The following is a 21,053-nucleotide window of genomic DNA, read 5'->3' as shown; positions in this document are numbered from 1 at the left end:
GAAACACTTTATTGTTAAAACTACTTACACCAAAACTCCGTTTTATTGTTTCAAAAAACATTTTTTTAGAGACCGATCCAAAAGGCGTCTTATGCGAGAAACCGTATTATGCGTAACAGGGACAATATGCTTCGAAGTGTAGGGACAAGTGTAAAGTGTCGTGTTATGCGTAATATCATATTAAGCATAATCGTCTTAACAGGGTTCTAGTCTTCAAATTACTTGAAATTATCTCGTAGCAATGAATTTTTCTTTGAAAATATATATTTTGTCTACAACTTCAAGTGAAATTAGATGTTGAAATATGAGAATAAAATCTTGAAAGGGATACATTAATTAAAGAATGATATTGCAGATTTTGAATATGAACAAATTGGAGAATATTTTTAATTTAATGTATGCCTTACATTAACATGATATTTTATACGTAATACATATTTCGTATCGTAGTTACTGCGCGTTTTTTTCTCGTAACTAGAAGGTTTGCTGTGGAGTGTCATACAGTATAGATATCTATTTTTACTCGAAATTGTAAATAAAATATGTTTGCAGTAGGCACTGCGGTGTAAAATTGTCCAATAATTCCCCTCCTTCCTGTTGCAATTTAATTTTTCAGTTTTACTGTGAAATATTTTTTGCGCAATAGCACATAATTAACGATTAATTATTAGCATAAAATTATAGCATTAGATTTTTTTTAATTGTTTGAAATACAACACAACTTCTAATGTATCATCTTATATTCCATGACCGATTGATAGGTAGGATAAAGTGTTATATAGAATTAGATTTTTTTTAGTTTTTTAGCATAGAATGCAACTTTGTATTTACAACAGTATACACGCGGCGTAAGCAAAACTTTGTTAGGTAAAATTTGAAAATTTCTAGGAAAATTATATGCAGACACATAGCATTTTATATGTCGTTGTATTCGAAATTTATTCTAAAGACAGTATTAGCGTACGACCAATAGTTTCCAAAAAAAAATCCGGAAAATATTCACGAGAACGTTTATATAAAAAAGCAGTAAATTGGTAATATAATTTAACCTACTTCACGTTAAATTGAATCACTTTTATAAGAAATTTTAATTTACATTAAAAATACAATAACAATAATTATAAAAAATAATGAATTATAACATCCAAATTTTTTTACAAAATGATGATCCATTATTATCTAAATCATATTGCCTAACTTGAAAGTTTTTTTAGTTTTGATTTTTTTCCTAGTAATTTTTAAAAATTACGCGATCACATAATATTTATATTGTTTCACCATTTCTCTGTTAAGGTTAATGAAAGTAAAAACTGTGACTAAAAATATACATTTTTAAATGTAAATAAACCTTCCCTGGGCCCGTGTAACTTTCAAGTCATATTCTAAATTTTTACCATAGTTTACCTAATAATTACTGAAATGGTGCAAAAATCTTAATTCTAGAACATTGTCAAGACAACCAATATCAATGTTCATGACCATTACTAGGCGAACATTTAGGCTGCCGCTTGAAAATCACAAAATACACTACAACAAAGTTGCTTAAACAGAATTTCATTTTCTTATATGTATAAAATTACTGAATTTTTCCTCGCCAAATTTTTTATGTAAAATAAAAATTCGGTTCACAGAGAATTAATTTTATATGCATAAGTAATTTATACATTGGTGCACCAAAATATCAATCAATCAAGGTACCTTCCGTATAATTAGTTAATGCCAGAATAAATAAGTTAAGTCTAAATCGTGATGTTCCTAAAAAATATAAATTCAATAAATTTTTTGGACTTACATACGTACATAAATAATAATTGGTAGTACAGCTCCAAGGCAGGTCTGTGAGCTGAGTTAAACACCAATTCAAATCAGAGAAGAAGTAGTATGAGAGTTTTTCCCATTTCCATTTACACCGCAGTGCCCGAGATGGGCTTATTTTCAGTTTAGTACAGTAAAACCTTGATTATCCGGACCTCAGTTATATAGTAAAACCTTGATTAACCGCGACAGAGTTATATTTATGTACATACCTACAATTCGAATTTTTATACGATTTATGCTGCAGTTTAGTATATGTATTTAATATAATCTATGTATATATACATACATAAGGAATCGATAATTTCTTATTAAACATTGATTTTCGTTGATATTCGTTATTTTTAATAAATACACATAATTATTCTTCATACATCGGATTATCCGAATTTTCGATTATCCGGATGCCTATCGACAACAATTAGTCCGGTTAATCGAGGTTCTACTGTGTATCAATTCATAAACAATCAATAAACAATAAAAATTCAATAAATGTTATTAAATTCTTTATTATCAACGCGGAATGCTTCAGGTATCAGTTTGCATGTGATAAGTCTTCGTAACCTTAATGTTATTTTCGACGGCTACGACAAAGCACGTGTCTTAGGATTGTAAATTCCCCCTGTTTGGTCGCACATGCGCCCCATTGAAAACTCGTAACCGCTTCAACAACCCCATGATTTTAGCACGAATTCAAACCATGAATTGAGTTCTGCGCCCGGGAAATGGTTCAGGTTTTTCACCGCATGAGGGGTGTTTTGGCTTGATAACGGAATTGTAGATATAAATTATGGTAATAATAGGTACTCTAAAAAACTGTTGTGAAGTTTTGATTTTTTTTTAATGTTTTGTGATACCTATACTTATGATATAAAACTTATATGTGTTATATATATATATATATATATATATATATATATATTCTATCTATTCTAAATGAAAAAAATGTGTTAATATTTTACGTGTTATGGAAAACAAAGATTTCGCAAACTACTATACGTCATAAAATAACGCACTATTCGTTGACAAGCGTCAATTATTAATATAAAGCGTGATACAAATGAAGTCTCTGTGATGTCTGACGATAGTATAAAAAATAAATATGTTTTAGTTAAACGTCAATATTATTTTTACTCACTGAATCATTACCTCAGTTATAAAACTGTATGGCATAATTAATCAATAATTGTTATATTAGACATATATACACATATTAGTGTATATATTGTATGATTTGCAGGTGCATCAGTTATATTAACAACTCGCAAAATATACCATGCAATACAAAAAAAATAAAAACAAAATAGAACAATGCGTATTCAAAAGCCAGTAAATATAATTGATTTGACATTTCATACAGAAAACACCTGTATTAGTATTGTAACACATGTTCATTGATATCGTGTTGGTTGATTTTAGTACATAAATAATACGACACATTCAATTTGAGTCGCACGCAACAGTATATGTCAAAAGAAGTTGATGGTTTGAACTTTTATTATATTTACTTGATATTGTGACTGACTTGTAATGCGTTCATTAGTTTATTTTTTTTTAAAGTGCAATAATTTTATATAATTTCATACTCATTTTTAAACTATTATAAATAGTAACTTTATTTGCATGCCTCCAAAAAACACAATGCACCAATAAACTCATATGCACGTATGTTTAATCACGCATGTATTACTAATAGTTGCACTTGATATAATCATAACTTTCACAACAAAATTAGGCATCTTAATTAGTATCTATTAAAAACGTCGCACGTGAACTTGCTGTAGAAATTTAAAATGTTGAAGTGGCTGAACTCAGGACGCGTATTAACCAACGGGTCTCAAAATATAGTAACTATTAATGATAAGTTCGAAGGTCAATGTTATAACGGTGATCATTTGACACTTCAGATTTTCATAGGACTCGTTTTCGTAACAGCATGACGAGAAATGCGGTAGCATATATCTGTGCTCGAGAGAATTTCAGTTTTGTAAACACAATCGGTCCGCTCTTTTCCGGCTACACTTTCTCATTCTTTAGCCCTTATTTTTTGCCCCCTAATTTTTCTCGGCGTTTTCAACCCCCACTAGAAGATATGAAGGGATCCTTTCCCTCTCTCAGGCACGGCGCGCGCTTTTCATGGAGGGGATGCGGAAAAAACACGAGGAGATGTGCACAGAAGGAAAAGCTCGACGCCTGCGCGCGGCCGCGCAAGGAATCAGTAGACACCGCGCGTAGGGGCAAGATTCTCACCCTCGCGCCCGTCTAAGAGTGAAATGAGATGGTGCGATCTATCGTGCCCGTTTTGGCGCACACGCCTTGCATCGTGTTGTCCTATTTTTGCGGCGGTTTGGCCTCTCCCGTCCTTCGCGATTTTCGACAGTATTTCTCGCAAACAGCCGCGACGGCGAGCGTCTTTATTTCCGCGAGAGCGTCGTTTAGTCGGTACGGGGCGGCGTCGCAAACCCTTACGTGTATCACTTATATCACGAGCACATCGTCGTCAAGGAATCAGTTCGTTAGTGAGCGTCGCACGAGTCGGTTTCAAATTACGTACCATCTTAAGACGTTTTAAATAATACAACTTAGACGATCACCTAATAAACAAAGACTGCTGATATAAATATATACGCGACCGCTAAAATAGTTCGTTATAGTTTAAGTTCGAATACGTCACGCGTGAGTTGTACTATTCTGCCGTGACATAGTGATTGCATACGACGTGCATAAACACAACTGCTCGTGTAAGTGACACAACGAAACCGAGTAAACCGCGCGCGACTCTGGCGCGACCACGTGTGTGTTGTGCGACCATGTGCTCGCGTCCGTGAAGCGCTCATTAGTCAGTTCAATTCAAGAATCTAATATTTAGTATTGTGTGTCTTTGCAGAAGTGTTCCCGGTGCTGGTGCTGGTGAATCGCAATCAATAGTGATCAACTCTTCGGCAGCCATCAACACCGGTTTTAAGTCGATCACAAACAGGTGATCGCCTTTTCCTTACGAACGACAATACTTGTCAGTGACGCCGACCGATACAGGTCCGCGCATTGACAACTTATTTATTTGCTTCGAGCGTACGTTTAACATTTTAACCACGGAGGAACACGCGCTAAACATTAAAGTGGAGCAGGACAATTTTGTCAGCAAGTGGCTCAACAATTCATTCAAAACGGAAACTACGGCACTGGACCTACGCGCCACACCGCTATCGTTGCAAATACCGCAGATGTCTACGGAAGTGCAGCAATCAAATAGGTCAATATTTAAAATGAATGCAGACTTTTGGCAACAGGCGCGCGGTCCGCCTCCTGGGGGTGATACCAACGACAGTCCTGTGCCCGGAGGTAGCGCCGTCTCTCCGGATCTGCACAATACTGGCGGCCAGCAACAACAAAATCAACAACAACAAAGCCAACAGCAACAGCTACAACAGCAGCAGCAACAACAACAGCAGCAGCAAATATCAACTCCTACGCCGACATCGGGCCCACCATCACAAAATCTGACGCCGGGTCATATGACCCCAGTCGGACAGCTTACTCCTGGACAATTAACACCATCAGGACACATGACTCCCGGCTCGATCAACATGCAAGTTGCTCTTGGACAGGGACCTCCGCAGCATCCGCCGCAGTCCGCAACTCCTGGTGCAAGTTCGACACCGGATAACAAGATGATGACTGAAAAACTGGTGAACGAATTTCAGGTAAGCGAGTGTTTTTTATATTATATTATTCTTTTATTTCAACCATGCTTTTCTTATATTTATTATTAATAAAAAATATCGTCACGGGCAGAAGTGGGTTCGAAACAATATAATTTTTTTTGGCCGTACCCACTGAACAATCCCGTTCTTACCAAAAACTCCCCGTGGCTGTTGACACGAGTTAGTGCCGCGATGTATTCCCAACCAGTTAGTTCGTCTTGAAGCTTACTATTAAAATAAATAAAAAAGTGTATAAAATAATATTTAATATAATGTGGTGAAAAATTATCAAGATACTAATCGTTAATTGTGAAAGTGCAAAAAATCAAGAATAAACATAGTTTCAAAGTTTTATGTAAAAAATAATCAGAGGAATAATAATTAAAGTTTACGTTCTTTAAAAAAAAAAATACATAAACTTAATATAATGACAAGGTTAAAACTAAATATTCCGGCGATTTTCAAATAGGGTCTTTTGAGTATAAAACATTTAAAATTAATTTTTAACTATATAAAATAATTTAAAAATGTGTTTTAAAATTACTATTTATTTCAAGTGCCCAAAAAATTATTCACGTATATTATATTTAATAATAATAATTATTATTTCAATAATAATAATAAAAGAAATTTTCATATAATTTTATAAGAAACTTATGTGTAATTAATATACTGAATGTGCCACACACGATTAATACTCAGATAATGTATAATCAAATAAATCTACAAGTTAGTGAAAAATAATAATAATAATGATAATAATACATATTCATAATATTAAGTGCAATCAAAAAAGTTACAAGTGTGTAAGAAATAAATAAACTCAAGAAATAATTAAATATAAAAAAATTAAGAAGTGTTTAAAAACATATAATATTAATCCGAAAATGTGTGATTATTAAATTTATAAGTTTTTAATTAATTTCACAAAATTTGTTTGTCAAATTTAAACAAAATATATTTCTAACAATATAAAATAATAACATAAATTCTCGTGCAGCATTCATCATCTACTCTTATTCTTATCACGCAGTATACCCAAGTGGTTAGAAAGTTGTTTGATACACTACTTAAGCGTCATGTAATGAGTTTGAAATATAGTTACAAGAACGATTATTTATATATATTATTTAAAACTACTTAAATTTAAAAAGTGCTCAAAATCCTTAAAATAATAATATATATTGTATAAAATAGTAATCGTGTAAATAAAAAAAAATTAAAAATTATAAAACAGCATTGTTTCATGAAAAAATTAAATGTCAAAATTGAATATTATAATAGTGCTTTAATATTAATAATATAAATTAAATAAAATATTGCTTTAAATCCTGTAAAACATATATCGCATCAAAACAGTGATCGTGTAAAAAAAATTGTAATCAGTGTAGACATTCGATGACACTGATTTATAAAATGGTTAGAAGTGTACGCGAATGTGTCTTAATTGTGAATGATACAAGATGAACCGAGTGGTCACATCTGTCGGACAACGTCACGAACTAACCCTTTCCCCACTAGCTGATACCTTTTCCAGAAAGGGGTAGCGCACGCGCACCCCGAAGTGAAACCCCACCAAAATTTAGTTCTCGACGGGGAGTGCGAAGGGAAGACAAGAGCTTATATAAGTGCGAACACATTACAAAGATTGTCAGTTGCACCAGGATATTTAACAGTAACTAGGTTAACTGACTGAGAATGAATTTCCTATAAACAGTTACCACAATCATATATTTACGCATGAAAACTGGCCAAACAAGGTGCTACAGTGCGAACAACCACCTTTGTATTGTACATTGATATCGTCTAAGGTGTACAATTACATTAATTGGCTTGTCATTTGTGAATAGCGTTGGCGATTCTAAATAATTCATTGACATATGTTATTTGCAAACATCTTATTAACGTTAAGCACTGGCGATTGAAGTAGTCAAAGAGCATGTATCCGTAAATTAGCATTGCCAATTTGCAACTACTTGATCATTTTATCCAATATGTTTAAATTCAATTTGTAAATGATTTAAGCCTCGTCTTCAAGCTTGACCAAATTGAACCATGAAACATTTCCAAAGTCTAATTTATAAATGTTAGTAATATTTTTTTATAATACTGCCGTTACTATTTTTATACACAATAACTAACCTCTAATTTTCCTTGCTTCCCTCGGATAGCTGCAAGCTCGCTCAAATTCTGCAATCAGCGAGCGAACTTTAGAAGAATGCTGGTCAACCCTGCAACGAGTGAGTTGGCATCTATTACGTTGTGTATAGTATTCTTCCACCAAACTTCGACAAAAAAAATGCTGTTGTGTTTTGATGTAGATTTTTATTTTTTATGATTTTCTATTGCCCTTTGATTTGAGCATTTATTTCAATTTTGAACACCAATTTTGATTGTAACTAACGATGCATGGTGTTTTCTCACGGTTACATGAGACGATTTAAAAATTAATAATTTTGGCATGAAATTAATAATTCAATTTGAAAATAATAATATTGAATCAGTAGTTTGTCATTTTTTATAACCAATAAATAATTTTATTTTTACTGAAGTTTATCGTTTTTCTCAACCCGCAATTTTTGTTACCGCAACCGCGTCATTAAAATAATTTATCTTTTTATCATTAATATGATTTTGTTAACAAAATATACACAATTATCTATAATTGTTCAATGCTAAGTGCACTTATAACGTTATGTGATATTTGAACCTTGCACTGATCATAGATGAGCATGAATCAATCAACAAATCTTATTTACTCCTTATTTTTGTGATTCGATGTTGTCAGTTTGTTAGATGTGTCAGTAGTTTATATTTGAATGTCAAATTATCAACATATTTAAGGGGTATTGATTTAATTATTTTCGGAAGGTGAGTAATAAATCTATTTCAAAGTCTATCTACAGTTGCACGCATATTTCTAAATAAAATCGTTTCTAGATGTTGCTTCCCGATAAAGTTTTTTTTTAAAAAAAAACCTTTTTGTTTGCATTCGTACCAAATACATATTATGCGCTAGGTGTACGTATTATACCAATTGCATGGTGTAGAATATCAGAGGGTATTCAAATAAAAGAGTACAACTTTGATTGTCTCAACATACGCAAAAAATCATTCACATATATGCAAATGAAGAGTTCTCGTACGGGATCCCTTTTTTGATCAGTTGTTTACAGGATCGGCTTTGCAATAACCGAAACTTGAAATTGGTCCATATAAGAAAATAAATAACAGGGGCGGCACTTTACGTTGCCACAGAGGCAAATTCAGTAAATAATATTTTGTAGACTCTCGTGCACAAAATTCACAAATTCAATTTTAATTCTGGTCATATCGACTTATTTTTATTGCATTTATATGTATATTACATTGCATTCATATGTTTATTGCATATTGTATATAATGTACATTGCATATTTTTGTATATTAATATATGTACATAAGTTCATATAGATTTGAGTAATATAAATAACATTATTTTTAATAAAAAATTTAAATACAAATTTATTATTCATTATTAAGTATCTATTAATGATAAAAAATTTAATAGTTAGTATAAAATATAAATATAAAAAAAAAAACAAATAAAATAATTAAATTTAATAACTAGTGTAAAATAGTAAGTCAAACTGACATACGGTAATCTAGAATAATCACCTCAAATTGATAATGATTAATAAACTTTTCATTACATTTTTCCTTGAACAGATAAACTATATTATATTTCTAATTTAATATAAATTTTATTAATTTCTATGCATACAAATTACAAATTAAATGGGTTTTGTAAAATCTTCTTATTATTTGTTATTATGTATGCAACTCTACATTTTCATCAATTTTTATTAAATCGTAAAGTCTTCCAAATAAAATCTACTTTAAAATCCGAATTGTTTTCCACTTTTAAAAATACCCATCCCCCAGAAAAATTTGAGGATATAATAAGATAAGTCCGTTAGCCCTGTGTATTAGATTTCTCGCGCGGGGCTTTCTTCATCAGGTAGATGTAAACAAGTTTTACATACACTATTTCAATAGATCATCATTTTCGGGACCTCTTTATTTCACAATAAGAGACACCCTTTTGTCTTTCGAGTATAAAAAACAGTACGTTGACAGTTTAAAAAAAAAATTAATTCCGTGAATAAAACCGGATTTTTGGTTTCATTAATAGAAACAGATTTAATTTAAATAATACCTGTATATATATATATATATATATATATATATATATTCTTTGAATATAAATATTTAAATTAAATTTAAATATTAAATATTCTGTAGTTGACATACGCAAGTTTGCAATAATGCGTGACCTGCAAAGTACGATTTTTTTAAAAATGATAACTCATCATATAAAATTGCGTGATTATTAATTTGATTAACGTTTAACTCTGGTAAAAATTTGCAAAATAAGCTGTAAGAAAATTTATGCGTACAGTTTTTTTTCGCATTTCAATTGCGAAATCGCACTTACATTACCTCACTTTTCAATAATTTACATTCTTAGAATTGATACACGATTCGGCGATATTTTATAGTAAATGATTTATATGAAACACTTGATATAGAATAATAGTAATTTTAACTAATTAACACGTTATTCGACACATTAATATCAGAAATAAATCACATGGGCCATGGTAACTTTACTAATTTAATTAAAATTGTATCAAGAAAACTTAATGTATCAAATTAACAAAATTCCTGGAAAAAAACTATTTTTTATGTCACACATATATGACTAACATGACTACAAATGTACTGTTTGCGTCGGACATCTATTAATTTTTTTTTATTATATTATATACTATCTTTATTATACCACATGCTATCTTTAATTTTATCGTATGCTATCTTTTATAAATCTTATACTATCCAATATTCTTTATAACTAACTTCCTTCATTCTTCATTTTCTTCTAAATTTAATTTTTCTTTTAACTTCTTATTCTATTCTATCTCAAATCAATAATTCATATTCTACTTTACTCTGAGCATTAGTCACTTCTTCATTCTTCTTTCTCTTCTTGTTTTGCTTTACTTCTAACTTCTAATTCTATTCAACTTTTATCTTCTTTATTACTTCATTCTTATTCTTTTTCTGCTTTTTCTTCTTCTTATTCTTTCTCTCCTTTTTCTTCTTCTTCTTCTTCTTATTCTTTCTCTTCTTTTTCTTCTTATTATTCCTCTTCTTTTTCTTCTTCTTCTTCTTCTTCTTCCTCCTTAGCGTGTTCTAATCTATTTTGCTTCCTGCTCCTAATCATCTCCTAATTCAACTTAGCTATTCGAATTCTGTAATTTTAATTTTTAACAATATAAATTTTATGTGAATGCTAGGACTCGTACCGTGTATCTCCAGCGTGTCAGTCGAGCATGCAAATTTCTCTTTAAGCATTTTTTTAATAAAAAAATATTATCTTTAGCGTGTTGTAATCACAACAAATTGTATTATAACTTTTATCCAAACGCAACAATATGAGCAATGTGAAAATTTAATCTTTGATATGACCCTCAGTGTTTAATTTTTTTTCATTTCATTTATATTAGAATAAACCAATAATTTAAAAAAAAAGCAATATTCTATCTGCTATGTATGCAAAAAAAAACTAATGGCGCTGTTGATTACGTAAATGAAGCTAAACGCGTGCCAACACAGGAAGAACTTTTTCAACACAAACGCATCCGTCGAAACTGGTGTGTAGTCCCATTGGTCGCACAAGCGCGCCGGTCTGCTGAGCGCCTATGGCAGACCTGAGTCAAACTATTTATCAAACAATATAAAAGAAACGGTAAAGAAATCATAACAATGCTAGTAAACAAAACAACCACGGGAAAACAGCAGATCACCTTCGCATGCTTTTCTCGCGATCTTTTTCTGTGTGATAAGTCAGTGAAAATAATATTTTTAAGCTCAATCGAATGGTTATGATTCTGAAGACGGAAGATGTTATTATGCTAGGATACTGTGACATCTAAATATTTCAATAAATGCAATTTTACTTTATTATAATTAAAAAATTTCTAATAAGTTATCAATACCTCTTTTTTATATGTCTGCACCCATTCCATATAGAAAATTTCTAGCAGGCACGCTATTGGGTGCATCTACTAATTTCTAATCAATATGATTCTCTCATATATATTGCTAGCTGTCTCTGCTCATTTTTGAATAATCGGATTACAGAATAAAGTAACTAAAAAAATCCATTTAGAACATCAGTAAATTTTTAGTACTACTTAGAATGTCTAAATCGAATGCCTATCCAGTGATTGGACGTCTGGGTATGAAAATTATCAATACCTGACATATATTATGTTCTATCTTTGCCGTGAATAAAAATATATAAAAAGTGAGGAAAAAGATATAAAAATGATTAGATTATTGAATTGCATTATAGATACCCGTTCTGCACGCATGCATTTATTGCTAGATGCAATAAAGTTGACGTTGCGTACAAGCAGTTTAGACTCGTGTAAAGTATCCACTGGATTATTATATAGTTATTTTATCTCACTTTTTATGTTTATAAATAAGTCCCATCTCATAGACTTAATTATTAATTTCTTTAATCCGCACTTATTTTTTATGTTGGTGAATAAAGGAAATACTGTCAATTTCCACTACGAATAAAGTTGCACAAAGTATTAGAAATTATATTCTCATATATCTTTAAAATTGCGTTAGTTTCAAGTCTATCATTTTGAAAAACCGAATACCATTTCTACATTCTGCATTAATGTATGTTCGGCATGCATGAACTACATAAATCAAGGATACACAATCTGTGGTACGAACACGCAATTTTGACTCTATAAATTTTCAAAAACTTAAGTTTTTGTGTAGTTTCAAAAAAATCGAATGTGGAATTACAATAATAAATTTGTATGCATGACAAAACATTATATTTGCAAGTGGTTTTTTATTTAAATGCAATTATTTGCGTGATCCCCACCCATTAAGAGTGCCTGCATTCAGGCGTTACTTATTTGTAATTACCCACCAACATTCTGATATGCAATTATAGTATTTTTTTAGAGAAATATCGTTAAAACGATGGAATGTCACATACGGTGATCGTAAACGAATATATTGCATTAATTAGTTTCCGTATTGTTTTTATACATGTCTGTAATATATACTCAAATAATAATGTAAGGGTAATCAAAAAAAAATTCTCATTATACCTTTGCGTAATATTTACCTAATGTGTTATACTGCAATATGTTGTCGTCAATATTCAAGCAGAGCATCGTGGGTTTTTCTTCGCCCAGGTGTTCTCTATACTATTCACGTGCTTATCTTCATTTGCATCAAATCCTAAACAATTTTCTTCCGAAATCACAAGACTATAATAATGACTAGTTATTGAAAACCTCCGTGTATGTATATTATTTCTATTGATTTATAGCATTTCTGCGGTTAATAATATTAGCTAGCGCAGTAACAACTTCAGTAAAATATTTCTGACTTGCTATAAAAAAAATCTTAATCGTAATAACCACGTGGTTATCGACTATTTATACGTTAATTCATTATAAACGTCATGTCAGTGTATGTCAGAAAGAATTCATTATCAAAATTTTATTCGAGTGCTTTCAAGTCTCTTTTATCCAATCTCTAATTATTTCAATTAATCTGGAAAAAAGTCTTCAGACTTTAATTTAACTAAGAAAACCACTAGCACTTCACACAGACGCAATACTACTTAACGACAACTCTTTTTGTCGTTTTTCTTCTAATTTTTCTGCAAAATTAAATTAAAACTCCCTAAGTGCTCGCTACATTTCTTTCTTTGTCTTATCTATAGGATGAAGGCGGTGCACGTATTGAGATTTTAGCCGAACCCAGAAAAAAGACAATCTTCGTTACTAAAAAATCGAAATTTGACTAAGATAACATAAGAAGCTATGATATAATTGATCTATGAAAATGATAATGATTCTTTTTATCATAAATATTGATTGCGATATTAATCAGAACAACTATATCTATTGAAGTTACCATTGTAAAATACTATAATTTGGTAATTACTAATTTTGTTAAAACATTTTGTCGGTACCATCCGCCCTCTGGTGCCATAGATCTACTCTCTGGTACCATTAATCGGTTGAAACGAACCATTCCAGAATTTAAAAAAATCAAACATGAAATCGTATAATTGATTTATTATAAGATTTATTATCAAACAAGTTTTCCATGTCGTCAAAAAAATTATACCATGTGATGTTAATTAATTTATTGGCTGAGCAAAATATGAGCATTAACGGACAATTTCGCGAAGTGCGTTGCATCTCTGTTATCAATTGTTATTATTATAAATATGTTCGAAGGATACCCGGAGTACATGGTGTGCGTTGTTCTAATCATCTTCGATTACAATTCTCTCTGGTAGCCGCAGTCTATATAATCGGTCAATGACTCCCTCGCCCCGGGTTCTGCACAATGCAAAGGCCAGCGCGCACATGTACGCACAGTGCAATGCACACACGTGCGCAATCACGCACAATACACACACGGGCTACGGTCGTGGGTGTCGCGAATGCACATGGACACCAATTCACAATGCGTATGCTGTGATACCTCAAGAAGAGGACATCGGTATCGTAAATTATTTCAAGCGGTCGCGGAAATAACTTTCGGGAATAATTGCTAAATTAAGAATTATAATAATATGCAAGAGTTAATCTGGAAGTTTATTTTCATAATGATGATGCGCATTTGTAGCCCCTAATCTAAACCATTTGCTTTACACTTATTATTTTATAGTTTATTTTATGGTTAACTTTTTATAGTTTTGGGCTGTCATCAGATTCAGTGGCGTAACTATAGGGTGGCCCCTGGCCGAAGTGACCGCGGGATCAAAAATATTTTTTTATATTGTACTTGATTATTTTATTACACTAGAAAAATTTAATTTATGTTTTAATATATAGTTTAAATTTTTCTCAAAGTCTAAAGTGAAACTACTAAAGACAATAATACAATTACAATTTAATCATAAAATATTTGAACACAGTTTTCTGTGCTTTTAGGCACTCAACAGAACTAACCATTAAAGCAAAAATGGCATCATAATGGGCAGAACATTATGATGCTCTTTTTGCTGTAGAAGTTCGTTTTGTTGAAGTCCAATAAGTACAACAAAAACAATTCTATTAGATTACAAATCAGATGAAAAAAATTAAGTTATTTTACATAAAAAGAAGTTTGAAAAATACAATTTATGTTATTTGATTTACATTGTAATATTCTACAAATTATCGATGAAGCATCTAGAGCACTCGTATAATATAAAGCCATCAGTCTTCCAAGAGCACAGAAAACATTTAAAAAAATTTTTTAATACAAATGGAAAGTATCGGCGTGAATTTGAAAATTTAAAATTAGAAGTGAATAGTATAATAGAAAAATGGTCTATCAATTTTTGAATTAATATTTTACTTGCTTTTTGTCTTTATAATTTCATAATTTAATGCCATAAAATATGAATTAGTCGAAGTTGGTTTACTCATTTGCAATATAATTCATTAAAAATTGTTTTGGCCAGTAGTGATGCTATTGAGTACGTTGAAAAATATCGAGTTTATAAAAAAAAACTAAATAAAATAAACATTGAATATCACGATAGGCTCCTAAAGATATTGCTACGGGCCCCGGAGGGTCTAGATACGCCACTGATCAGATTCTTCTATCATGAAAATAATCTCGGTCGGTTTCAAAAAAATAAGTTAAGTTTCTGAAATATTAGAATTGAGAAAAAGCCAAAAACCTATTTTCTTGTATATGTTAAAACTCTACATCATACAAGTAAAGCAAGCAATTGATAAAGCTTGAACCAAATAATAATTAAAAAAGATAATAAAATTTATCTTATTTTACCTTTATCATAATCAGGAAATCGACGCTTTGTACATAAACTTGAAGATACACTGCAAAAATAAACTGCACATGAAAAAGAATGCATACAGCACTAACCTAGCTTAATGTTGAGGCAGGCGCGGTCTTGAAGAGATTATCTGCTCTGAAACGCAACGGCAAGAAACTGGTTCATTCATTTATAACGAATCCAGCGAAAGATATCATTTCTTGTTGGTACGCAGTGAGATATATTCGCTTACATTGCGCGTGCAAAGAAGATGGCGATAAGTGAATGCAGAAAAAACTCTCAAGGAAAAAAATAATTCCACAACAAACTGTCGCCCGTGCACAGATGACGCTGTGTGCAACAGATCATTGTCCATTTTTCCGGATGAAATATGAACGTTTTGCTGGCGTCCATACTAGGAATTTATGACCTCGGTAGTACGATGAGGAAGGGTCATCGTTGTCAACATCAACAAACATACATTTGCAAAGCGAAGCACGTGTTCGATGCAATCCTATGGTTGGCGGTCCGAGACTCATTTTGCGGTCGCATAAAATCTCTTGATAACTTTTTATAGCGTCGATGTAATCGACTATGTCAATATACTCAATCATCAATTGTTTGCAACTTTTATTTTCATTTGCCAATGATTCTGGATGATGTTGTTATTTTAATAATATGACAGATTTAGTTGCATTGTGCAATTAGCATAAAGACTTGAAGGGCCATTATTGCAGTCAGTTGGCTACCGACGTTCAAGCAAGAACGATGTATCGGCAACAGCTGTATTTAATTTAACGATACACGTGGACACTACAAGTATCAATCAGCGCCGCGTTCTGTTCCGTATGAATATCCGCAGGAAGATAGGAAGCGCGCGAAAGAAGGGGATACAAAGGGAAGTGGCGTAGAACAAAGAACCCGGAGCCCCCACGGGCGCCCGACCCGCGACCAGGGTTAAAAACATTCACAAGGTCACGCGAACGCCGCTCCGTGGAGTACTTATTCGAGAAACATTGATGCACACACTCTTCTCTGAAACGAGCGTGTGCCTGTTCCGTGCTTCGGCGTTGGTTCGCCGGTTTTCATTTCTAAGAACCTTTGCGCCCGGTAGTGTGAAACTTTATCAGTGCCAGTACGAGCAAAATTGCCAAAATCATGCTTCCTCGGAAGTGCCTGAGTTTGAATAATGCCATATACGGTTGCCATGGGAACGGCGATAGTAAGACGATTTCTTTCCCGCCAGTCGTGTAGTACTAAGTGATAGTTCATTGAGTTAAGACGTTGGACGTGATAAAGGTTTCGATAATGTGAATGCCGTGATTTGTGATTTCAGTTGACTTAATATATTATAACTATACACAAAAGCGATATAACACACGTGCAATAAGGGTGGGTGACGGATAGTAGTACTGTTGAGTTCAAAGTGCCAAACCAAGCTCTATCTATTATCGAGTGAACTAAGGTGAGAAATTCATTATACAATACAACAATCTATTACTATCATTATTTATATAACACAATTCATTAACAAGTAACAATTGATTGTTTGATACGTTTGCAATATTCTTTTACACACTAAAATTTTCCGTTGCTGAATATTTAATGTCAATTCGACATATACATAATTCTAAATTTAAACGCAGTACCAACCATGATAATAAATGTACTACTGTCTGGGGTTTTATATCATTTGAATAAATAACCATTTTGGCATAAAGAAGCATGAAAATTATAAAAACGCAAGTAAAAATGTCACTAATACTAGTCAACTAACTCTCTCATTTGAAATATGCCTTCTTAAATTTCTACTGAAAAAACTTTGTAAGCGAATTTTAATAGAGCGCCGGCATCGACATTCATACATCTAGACCAAGAAAATTAATATTTTTAAGACAAGTCAAGAATCACATTTACAATAATTTTTACCAATAAATTATTTCATATATTGTTTGGTTGGGAGAGCATTTTATGAACTAACGCACTAATTTTGTTCGAGAGCATGTAATTTGAAACATTATACGTAATGGAAAAAACGATTGCATTGATGAATTTTATGAAAGTAATCTAACATTACCGTTCACAAGATTTAGTAATTATCATTGCAGAGCGTTTAAAGGCGCTTATGGTGACAAACATGTATAAGTTTCTTCGCAACGCAAGGATCACTAACCTACACCAAGCGATGGAATATTGTTCGCAAACCACATGCGATGACATTACGTCTCACATGTATATATATATAAATATATATATATATATATATATATATATATATATACAATTAAGTGTTAGTTGAATCATCGTGTTGACGTGCATTCATCGTCGAAACCTTGTATTGTTTAAAATATTGAACCTTCGATGATCACTTGACCAATTTGTTGACGCGTAAAAAGCGATTACAGGGTTGATAAATGCCTTGTAAAAATTTTGATGCATATTATTAGAAAGTACTATAATGGTAGATGTTCTGAAGCACAACTAGGATCTGTTAGGATGTCAGTTAACAATTTATAGGTTTTTTTGATATTGATGTTTTGGACATGGCTTTACCAGCTTTCTGAAGCAGAACTACAATTTTGTTAGAATCTCGGTTAACAATTTATAGATTTTTTTGATATTGATGTTTGGCCCATAGTCTTAGCAGGTTTCTAAAGCAGAACTAAATTTGTGTTAGGATCTCAGTTAACAATTTATAGATTTTTTCAGTATTAATGGTTTGCGCATAACCTTAGCAGCTTTTTTGAAGAAAAACTATATTATTGTTAGGATTTCAGTTAACAATCAATAGATTTTTTTTGGTATTGATGGTTTGCGCATAACCTTGCGCAGCTTTTTTAAAGAAGAACTACATTATTGTTAGAATCTCAGTTAACAATCAGTAGATTTTTTTAATATTGATGTTTTGCGTGAAGCCTTATATCAGTCTCAAGCGTTTCCTTAATCTTTTTTGTTTTCTCGTTCACATCTTAAGCTTCTATTTACAGCTTTTCCATGCTTTTTTTTCGATTTATTAATCAGTTATTCCTTTTATATACGCATATATTTGTGTGCAGACAGGTATATTACTGTAGATTATTGTATAAGCAGAAGGGTAATGGCATTATACTTAATCGCGAGAAGTTCGATGAACGAAACAAACATTTAGATTGGGATAAGATAAAAAAACATAACGCACACATAATGCACATGGATCATCACTGTACAGACAATGTTCGTGCGTTTTAATTAGTCAATAATAATATGCTTTGGTATTGACAGTATGAAAATGCACATTAAGCGTATCCGATACAGAGAAAATCGTATAATGCTACTTTCATTATTATTATTTTGCATTATGCTTCTTCCCTTCGTCATTTAATTTACAATCAAGACAAGTTTTATGATCAAACTTAACAACAATACGCTGTGCACGTAGAATACATAGACTACTAAAGATATTTCTATAAATTACCAATAAAAAAGAACAAAATAATTATTGAAATACGTTTGGAATTTAGCATCACAACTATACTGTAAGAACATTTCGAGAATTCATACGTTTAATGAAATAGTGTAGACAGGGTTGTATAACCTGATAACCTGATATCTTGCAGTAGTGATATCAGTTTTTACTAAAAAATATATTGCCAATTGAAAATAGACCATTTCGGGAAATCTCTCGTACTATCTTTCCATGAGCCTGCCATAGGGCAGTACTATCCATTACAATGCTTCTATAAATTAACCAAAATTCAATAATTATTTAGATCATTGATTTATCATTCAAAAGTGGTACTAAAGGATTTATGTTTATGAAATATACAATCACCGGTCTGGATTCAAATATTAAGACATTTTACTTAAATTGCTAATATATGTTAAATTTTTATATTCAGCGGAAATGTACTGAATCTAATAAAAGCCTTAACCGGCGAGACCTTGCACTCATGCAAATGTTTATCTGTATAATATTCAGCATCTATCAAATAACTAAATATACATATGTGACACTAATATAACAATTTACTACGTACACTCCTGTAATCGATAAATAGTTTATGATTTTCAATAAACTAGAATAAAAGTCGAATAGAAATGGATGAGCAGATGATAGAATTTATACGGGACGTTTACCATTACTCGCTTATATTAGATGTAACATATATTGATTATTTAGTCGTAATTTTTATTTCTTATTTGTTTATATCAGTGAGATGACAGTACTGAAGTTTTATCTTTCTAAGATTTTATTTATCACGCATATTTCATGTTTTTTATCTTTTACCTCTCTCTACTGTCAGTTCCCAGAAAAGTGCAAGATATTTTTTGCTATTCTTCCGTATCTTGTATTTAAAATGAATATAATTTGCTCAAACCGATGTCAAAGTGAAATTCATCAAAAAAGAACATTTGGTTCCACAGACGTGCAGAAAATCGAGTTCGATGAACTTTGACGCGTTTTCTTAATGTTGGCGTTTCATTGCGTTGTTACCAGATTTCGTCCGGAATATTTTTGATATATCCATTAGCATCCGCAGCTCATTCGCATTTTAATGGCCACATGAATCGTCAAATAATTTATATTTATTCATGTTAATATACCGCCACCATTGTTTAATTTTTTAAACATTTTAATACTCCAAGTGCAAAAACAATGCGATACTTTAGACGCGCAGCCGTCAAATTAAAATCACTTATCTAATTAAAATTCTCAAAATATGTATATTTTTACTGCTATTCTTATAATGCATGCAAAAATTTTCTCGAACCAATAATAAATTCATGGATATAAAATTGTTTTAAATCGATTTATTTTAATTATCAGGCGATTAAAATTTAATTTTTTCATTCTGCGAATTATATTTTAAACTTTGCTGTGCATATTTGAAGCAGCACAATTTATCTTCATGCACTTTGTTTTATTTATATACATATACCAAGGACAAAAACAACTTGAATATTTCGAAATGTCAATTCCATTGTATATTCTTGAGATTTTAATAAGAATAATAACCTCAATCAATGCATTTATTATAATGTTCATCATGGCGAATGATAAATCATATCGATTATTTTACGCGATTTTCTTAATGAAACTGAGCTTAAATTTGATCGTTAAAATTAACCGTAGTAAAACTTTTAGACAGAGCAAGTAGATTGCATTTATAAACCGTAATAGAAATTATTAATCATAGTAAATTAAATATAGAAATATCTTGAATTGATAACATAACTTTATTTTTATACTTCATTTACTTATATGGGAAATTAATTGATTTTAAATATTTTATGATCAAATTGATTATTCAGGTCATTTATTTTTTTTATTATTTATTATGAATATTTTCTACGTTTCACGGATATGGGATGTCTTCTTTATCAGAAAACTGCTAAAAACATAATTGAGTAATAATTCTTGTATGGTACAAATAGCCTCAAGGTTTTGTTTCAACTAATCTTAGGTGTGATTTTTTTTAAATTAATCAAGATAACTGTTTAAACAATTTAGCAAGCACAAAAATTTTTGCATATTCTCATAAATTGATAAATTTGAAACAAAATGATATACATACAAAATTTAAAGTTAGTTGATAATAATAATGCTAACCGAAAGCACCATTTTATATTATCTGTCTAGTAGCTATGACAAGACAAGAATGTACAAACTAGTGATAATAATATGG

General features: G+C 31.3%; 1 protein-coding gene across 1 annotated transcript in view; it reads left to right on the top strand.

Annotated features, from left to right (window-relative positions):
• LOC113376280 (zinc finger protein squeeze-like) overlaps positions 1 to 21,053 on the top strand; it is an 82,303-nt gene that overhangs the window by 7,326 nt on the left and 53,924 nt on the right. Inside the window, exons 2-3 of the mRNA XM_026616186.1 lie at positions 4,703 to 5,519; positions 7,691 to 7,759. Of these exons, the coding sequence (XP_026471971.1) occupies positions 5,040 to 5,519; positions 7,691 to 7,759 (549 nt within the window). The 5' untranslated portion in view covers positions 4,703 to 5,039. The remainder of the gene's footprint in view (positions 1 to 4,702; positions 5,520 to 7,690; positions 7,760 to 21,053) is intronic.

The sequence above is a fragment of the Ctenocephalides felis genome, unplaced genomic scaffold (assembly GCF_003426905.1).
Source record: "Ctenocephalides felis isolate EL2017-DRISC unplaced genomic scaffold, ASM342690v1 CF-g0.4_SCAFFOLD_01886, whole genome shotgun sequence".
In the NCBI taxonomy this organism is placed as follows: Eukaryota; Metazoa; Arthropoda; class Insecta; order Siphonaptera; family Pulicidae; genus Ctenocephalides; species Ctenocephalides felis.
The sequence above is the reverse complement of the archived record's forward strand: the minus strand, read 5'-3'. Positions and strand labels throughout refer to the sequence as shown.